This window comes from Formica exsecta, unplaced genomic scaffold (genome assembly GCF_003651465.1).
Source record: "Formica exsecta isolate Colony F162 unplaced genomic scaffold, ASM365146v1 scaffold44, whole genome shotgun sequence".
Classification (NCBI taxonomy): Eukaryota; Metazoa; Arthropoda; class Insecta; order Hymenoptera; family Formicidae; genus Formica; species Formica exsecta.
In genome coordinates this window covers 435,271-442,992 of record NW_021851634.1, presented here as the reverse complement: position 1 = coordinate 442,992, position 7,722 = coordinate 435,271, and the positions used below count along the sequence as shown (strand labels likewise).

At 34.0% G+C, this 7,722-nt stretch overlaps 1 protein-coding gene and 1 pseudogene across 2 annotated transcripts in view; one reads left to right on the top strand and one right to left on the bottom strand.

The window, feature by feature from the left end:
* LOC115240501 overlaps window positions 1–1,747 on the bottom strand; it is a 6,527-nt pseudogene extending 4,780 nt beyond the window's left edge.
* A 1,527-nt stretch (window positions 1,748–3,274) lies between these two features.
* LOC115240498 (gem-associated protein 5) overlaps window positions 3,275–7,722 on the top strand; it is a 15,194-nt gene continuing 10,746 nt past the window's right edge. The window contains exons 1-12 of one of the 2 annotated variants that reach the window (XM_029815686.1): window positions 3,275–3,420; window positions 3,746–4,076; window positions 4,172–4,521; window positions 4,691–5,005; window positions 5,073–5,337; window positions 5,455–5,683; window positions 5,744–5,825; window positions 5,901–6,279; window positions 6,555–6,855; window positions 6,926–7,132; window positions 7,198–7,336; window positions 7,413–7,670. In XM_029815686.1, coding sequence (XP_029671546.1) covers window positions 3,765–4,076; window positions 4,172–4,521; window positions 4,691–5,005; window positions 5,073–5,337; window positions 5,455–5,683; window positions 5,744–5,825; window positions 5,901–6,279; window positions 6,555–6,855; window positions 6,926–7,132; window positions 7,198–7,336; window positions 7,413–7,670 — 2,837 coding nt within the window. In that variant the 5' untranslated portion in view covers window positions 3,275–3,420; window positions 3,746–3,764. Of the gene's footprint in view, window positions 3,581–3,745; window positions 4,077–4,171; window positions 4,522–4,690; window positions 5,006–5,072; window positions 5,338–5,454; window positions 5,684–5,743; window positions 5,826–5,900; window positions 6,280–6,554; window positions 6,856–6,925; window positions 7,133–7,197; window positions 7,337–7,412; window positions 7,671–7,722 lie in introns of both variants that reach the window. The other variant, XM_029815685.1, reaches the window with a different exon arrangement.

Genomic DNA, 7,722 nt, shown 5'->3' with positions numbered 1-7,722 from the left:
CAAAGCACCCTTGACAACGCTCGTGAGCAGGTAGAGCACAGTAAACTGAACAGAAAAGTCCTGTACCATTTTTTTCTATAACGCTTAATAAAGGAGTTATTATTGAGTAAAATCTGGCCAATCAGCGTCGACCTTTAGCCGCGCGCCTGGTAGTATGCGTGAGCGTTCCGTCGCTACGGCGACGCACACTAACAGACGGGCGGCTCACTGACGTGCGTCCGGCTAAAAGTCGACACTAATTGACCAGACTTTACTCAATAATAACTCCTTTATTGAGCGTTATAGAAAAAAATGGTACAGGACTTTTCTGTTCAGTTTACTGTGCTCTACCTGATCACAAGCGTTGTCAAGGGTGCTTTGGGACACCCTGTATATCATATATTTTAAAACAGAAAAAAGATGATCTAATAGCAATTAAATGATACTAGCAATTGAATATTAACTCGAAATTTAAATATTAAATTTAAAAAAAATAAAAGAATACGAATACTATTATAGATGACATAATTAATAAAGAAAATATATAATTTTGCGAAATTTAGATTTCTATTTTGAACAAAAGCGCGGCAATCGTTTTCAATCATTTTTTGGGTTACGTACTAAAATTTTTTTATTTTTTTTTAAATTCTGATTGGTCGATCAAATGCTATTCTCCCTCTAAGAAGCGAATTTTGGAACGCAATCTTGAGAGCATTGGGGAGCTTGATCTAATCGAAATAATGAAGATTTTTTAATTCTCGTTTTATGAGCGAGAGCATATATGTTATAACGCTTAATAAAGGAGTTATTATTGAGTAAAGTTTGGTCAATCAGTGTCGACTTTTAGCCGGACGCACGTCAGTGAGCCGCCCGTCTGTCAGCGTGTGTCGCCGTAGCGACGGAGCGTTCACGCACACTACCAGGCGCGCGGCTAAAGGTCGGCGCTAATTGACCAGACTTTACTCAATAATAACTCCTTTATTGAGCGTTATAGAAAAAAATGGTACAGGACTTTTCTGTTCAGTTTACTGTGCTCTACCTGATCACAAGCGTTGTCAAGGGTGCTTTGGGACACCCTGTATATCATATATTTTAAAACAGAAAAAAGATGATCTAATAGCAATTAAATGATACTAGCAATTGAATATTAACTCGAAATTTAAATATTAAATTTAAAAAAAATAAAAGAATACGAATACTATTATAGATGACATAATTAATAAAGAAAATATATAATTTTGCGAAATTTAGATTTCTATTTTGAACAAAAGCGCGGCAATCGTTTTCAATCATTTTTTGGGTTACGTACTAAAATTTTTTTATTTTTTTTTAAATTCTGATTGGTCGATCAAATGCTATTCTCCCTCTAAGAAGCGAATTTTGGAACGCAATCTTGAGAGCATTGGGGAGCTTGATCTAATCGAAATAATGAAGATTTTTTAATTCTCGTTTTATGAGCGAGAGCATATATGTATATGCTTACCGTGTCGAGGATGACATCGGAATTGTTTTTCGTCTGCTCCCAGCTGGTCCACGATATTCCCTCCACGCTTGGCTCATTGACAGCTGTCATGCCAGCCGGCACCGCGTGGGAGAGGCCATAGAACGTCAGCAGATACACGACCGCGGTCAATCTCATCTCGTCAACGAACGAATCAATAAACAATGAAAAAAAAACCAACGCCAGGCCAAGAGTTCTCCGGAGTTTCGTGACATATATAACCGAAAAAAAAGACAAAACAAAAAACGAGATGAATATGTCTGCTCTCTGTATGTGCACGTCACTTATTGTATTAGAATGAATCGTCGTTTCGTTTACGATTATTTTTTATCAATCGGGGAAATAGAAAAAGAGAGATAGAGAAAGAGAACGAGAGGGAGTGCACTATCGCGTGTTATATTAGTCATGCAAAAAAATACGTGCGTAAATAAAATACATTATATATATGAGTTGCGATAGATCAATAATACTTTTAATTGGTCAATTAATTTATCGGGAGTCCACTTTATCACGCGCTGAGATAAGCGCCGCTCTCCGCGCTTTCTGTCACTTTTGATCTTCGAAAACTTCTGTGAAAATTGAAATACAAATAATTGAAAATTGAAAGAGCTTGCTTTATTTGAACAAATACATCAATTCTTGTTTTCTTTAATAAAAATTCTTTCGAACAAAATCTCTTTTATTAAGAAAATTAATAAATCACGAAGGAAATTTTTTAATATATCATCTTTTATCAATGTCTTTAATTAAATTGTAAGGAAAAAATAATATCAATAAATTTTATTTATCTTGTTATAAGAAATCACTCAAAAAAGTGGTTTTGCAACTACAGCAAAAATTTTCTGGGTGCGCAAAATTAACTGAGGTACATAAATGATTAGCAAATACTGTGATATCGCATATGTTTCGCATTTAATCAATCTAAGTGACAGAGACAGAATTTATATCTGAACTGTTTGTGAAATTTAGAAAGAATGTTTTTCTGTGGCGCCTATCCATGTTAAGGCCAATCATACTTGTTATAAAGTTTGACTGTGGTACACAGAAAAAATTAGCGACAAGAAACAAATGAATATATAATCCTCACATATAACATATTTGTATAATGCGCCCAATTTTTATAATTAATTTTATTAATATTATATATTATTTTATATAACATTATTATATTATATTAATAATAATATTAATCACAATATAGTGTAATTAATCGAAAAATATGCTTGTAAAATAAATAATAAAATTTGACATCTAATACATCGATAAAAAATTAAAGATTTGACGTTTCGTATATATTTTTGTTTAAAGCGCTTTTTACGATCTTATATGTCACGTATCTTGGAAAAAAATCGCTCAACCTTTTACATTCGATACAAATCTCGATATAAATACACATAAAAAGAAATAGGACTTTTGAAGGATAATATATATCTCTATATAATATTTTTTTGTTGTGACACCTAGAAATCTACCTATATTAGCAAGACATTTTTTTGAGTGATTGATAAAAAATAACAAAATAATCTTTGCTTTGCAATCTTCTTCTGTTCTGCATTTAATTTCGTATGAATTTTATTTTCAACAGAGATTATCTCTTCAATTTATTTAAAATTTGAATGTTTAGTATATTTTTATAGTTTATTTTTTATAATTAATTTTATTAATTACGATTTTATATGTCACGTATCTTGGAAAAAAATCGCTCAACCTTTTACATTCGATACAAATCTCGATATAAATACACATAAAAAGAAATAGGACTTTTGAAGGATAATATATATCTCTATATAATATTTAGCCCCTTTAGACAGTTTAGACTTTAGAGAGCCGTTACAGATATTACATGTATATTTGCCGCGTGATTCTCGCACGTGTAAAACGATCGATCAACACCGCGATACAATAGTGAACAGAATTGTTGTAATATTACGTTTGACAAGGTAATTTTAGGAAATCACGTTACTTTCTCCGTCCTCTCCGTCGTCGTCCAGATGATAGACTGACGCAGTTATAAATTTCTTACGAGATTGAAGATATATATCGGCGACACCGGTTAACCTTCAATCAATATCGTGACCGGTTACGGTATATATAAACATTGTGAGAATAATTTAAAAAATAAAACTCATGTAACTCTGTCATATTATTTTATCTTTTATATTTTTCCTGAAACAATACGTAATTCTTGTGTCATAATTTTTTTTCCTAGGAATTATTCCCTCTACAAAATTTTGTTATAATATTATTTTATCTCCTCGTCTACAGGATACTAAAATACAGTAGGATGAACGAGATCGTGTTGCCACCCTCGCCAAGCTGGTATCTGAGCAACATCCTCGCTTGCTCGAAACGTGGAACCTTGGCATTTGGTGCCAAGAATTATATCGTTATTGCCAGACAGAAAGAAGGTCATCCTGGTCTACAATATTCGCTAATTAAAGATTTTGTTAAGGATAAGATAACAGCATTGGCATTCTGTCCTAAAGTCGACAGTCCAGATAGTCCGGAATTACTGATCTCTGGCGGTGATGAGGATAAGGTCAAAATTTGGAATGCGGATACATTAGAGTTGGTCGTGGAGTTCTCTTTCAAAGATGTAAGCGACAAAATATTACTTATATATATTAAAAACAATGATTTATCTTAATTATTAATGTGATTGTAAATTTTGTATTTTTTTTCTTGATTTAGGGCAAATCAATCGTAGGAGTTGACTGGTCAGCCAAAGATAATAATCTTGCGTATGCGGTAAATTCAGAAGGCTTTCTAATGTATTGTTATATATTATATGAGACATCCAAGATAATACCTCTAGGCAAGCTGACTGCTACATGTTTGGCTTGCTGTCCCCACGACTCGAATCTTGTAGCGATAGGTACCAAAAATGGATTAATTTATATTGTTCAAAAAGAAACAATATTATATAAACTTAGGGGACACAATGAGGAAATAGTCAGTTTATCATGGTGTCCTTCGGATGTAAATGTCTTAAATGGAAATGATAAGAGGGATCTACTTTTAGCTTCTGGTGCAAAAGACAGGTACGACAAAATTTTCCTAGTATTTTTATGCCTTGTATAGCTTATGTATTGAATTAACTACATATGTGAAATATATGCAAGTATTATATAAAAAAATAATCAGATAGTCTCTAAAACAAAATATTACTGTCATATCATTTTCTTTTTGCTCTTTTCTTCTTCTGTGCAGATCGGTGTTTATTTGGAAAGCTGGTGGAGATGGTAGATACGAGACTGTGATAAATTTACCGCATGCGCCATTTCCTAGTTCTTCTCACAAAAGCAAACTCGGCACGACTGGAACTTATATTGCAGTGTGTTGGGTAGAGCCCAGGGTGCTTTTAACTTCTTCTCTTTGGGGTGAACTTCTCTCTTGGGATCTTCCTACAAACAAAAGCAAGCCTACGTGTAAATTATTCCATGCACACCACAGCAGAGGATTGTTTTGCATAGCAGCTGTACCCAAAAACGATTCAATATCTGACAATTGGAGGATGGAATCTGAGTAAGTAAACGCTTTATGAGTTGCGATGAGATATGAAATATTTAAACTTATCCGTGTAACATTTTAGACTCACGGTTTGGACTTCGGCACAAGATCGCTGGATTATATGTTGTAAACGAAACAGCGATCCTACTGAATCGGCGATCCTGGAGTATAAGATTCCTACGCAAGGAGGATTCATCTATTGCATGGGAGCTTGTTCCATCGATACTACGCGTATTGCATTTGGCGTTGGAGACGCAATGTTGCGTCTGTGGAACTTGTCTGAACCTCACGCCAAAACTTTTGATGTTGTTACGCATTGGCAGAAGATAAAAGGGAAAATAAGAGCGGTAAAAAATTCTCTCTCTTTCTCTCTCTCTTCGGGAGTTTTCTTATTTTAAAGTTTTCTTATTTTAAAGTTTTCTTATGTGAGAAATATTAAATAATATTGTGTGCAAATGTATCAGGTGTCGTGGTTCCCTGATGATGAAAACATAATAGCCTTTGGTACTGGAGAGGGTCGCGTTGGTGTATTCGACGCAATTGGAACTTTTAATAAACCACCTATATTGTACAGGCAGTATCATAGAAATACTATTTATAAGCTCGAATGGGCTACGCTTAGATCGGATTACTATTTATTCTCCTGTGCAGAAGGAGAACTAGTAGCGTACAAAAAATCCGCGCCTAATGATGGTAAGATTTTGACACTCGCAGTTTTATCACACTGTTTCCTTACCGCAACTTATGTTTCAGAACCCATGTCCATAATCAAGGAAGGATGCACGGAATTTTCTTGGAAATCCAACTTTTGCTTAGCGGTCGCGTTAGAAAATGGGTATAAGTCATATATTTCGCTTAAAAGATCATTTTAAATTAATTGCATCAAATACATGGATGTTTGTTCTTTCAGATCGATTATGTTCTATGATCAAAATCTGAAGAAACGCAAAAGTACAATACACTATTTTAGATCTATGGTGAATTGCTTAGTGTGGCATCCCGAAAGTACGACGACAGATGAATGGACGTCGTCAACTGCCAATTACTTGGCAGTTGCCTCCGATTGGAGTATAGTAATTTTTGATATGTCAGAACTGATAAAGGAAATGAAGACGGAGAGTACCGAGGATTGTATTGAGAAAGAAGGCAGTAATGAAGAACGCAAACCGCACGCAAGCTGCAAGATTGTAGCAACGTTAAACGGACACATCGATAAAGTGGTGTGCCTAGCTTGGAGTTCGCACTGCAGCGGGCATTTGGTGTCCGGTAGTTACGACAATGTCGCACAGGTATTCGATCTGAAAATATACGCGTACATATTATATAGCAATTTATACCAGTCAAACTCATTTACTATTATATGACTAATTTGTCTCATTGTGTGTGTCATTTATTAAATTTAAATTTATTAAATTTATTGAAATTTAGAATTGATACGTTAAATAACTATATTATTGCAAATAACAAATATTATCTAAGAATCAGAATTCTAATGATACAAAAAAATGAAAATACACGGATATACATATGATTATAAAAATATTTTTCAAATATTATTTTCTAGGTTTGGAACGTTAAAAAGCAGGAGCTGATGGGCACATACATGGGTCACGACGGACCCGTGCTATGTTGTATGTGGAGTCCCCTCAAACCACAATTGATAATGACCGGCTCGTCGGACTTTATGTTACGCATATGGGATTATACTTCACCGGCGCAATTGCCGAAGCAAATGTCCGACATTAAAATCGCGAAGAAGAAGCAGAAACAGCAGAAGCCACAAAAGAAATTGCCACAAAATAAAACGGACGAGGCGGAGAATAATACGACTATGTCAAATAGTCAACCTATCGTATATAATACAAGTAATTGCATAGTATAATTTCTTAGATACAATTTACGTATACATAATTACATCGAGATTTTCGATTGCAGAGTCTGAAGTAGCGCTACCAAAGAAAAAAGAAAAAAATTCATATTTTAACGAATACAACAAAATAATAAACGACAAATCCAAGGTTTTAAATTTTATCACAAACGATATAAGAAAGAATCAAGAGCAATACGAAAAAAATAGCACTGTCGCAAACCGATCGCTATTCTCTGAAAAAGAGCATCTTTTAGAACTCATTAATCGTGAAAGTAAGCTAAATTATATTTGTTACGCATATTACCGAATTTTTTTATTATTAATTATTTGTTTACAGAATTAACACAAGATAGTTCAAATGCTGCTATTGAGATGAATATGTGGTGTGACAATCTGCAAAACAATCTGATGTGCGCGGCCAAGGATCAACAATTAAATGACTTTCTAGTATCGCTCGCGCCTAGCGTTTCTATGAAGTACGTATGAATACTTCTTCTGCATTTAAGAAAATATAAAAAAAAAGTTATAAATATTGATCATACAATTTTATAGAATGTGGAAGGAGATGTGCGAAGCATACGCGCACCAATTAATAAGGCAATGCAATGTGGAGAAAGCAGTGTCATATTTACTTTGTATACACAAAATTTATGAAGCTATAGAAGCATTTTTAGATGCTAATATGTTTAAGGAGGCTTACGTGCTTGCGAGATGCAAATTGGACCATAATGATCCGTTTTTGGAAAAGATATTAGAATTATGGTCGGAATGGGGTGTTTTCAATGGTCATCTGGAGCAAGCAGCTTATTGGTAAGATAATTAATTTTATATAATTATTGATAGTTATATAAAATTATATATA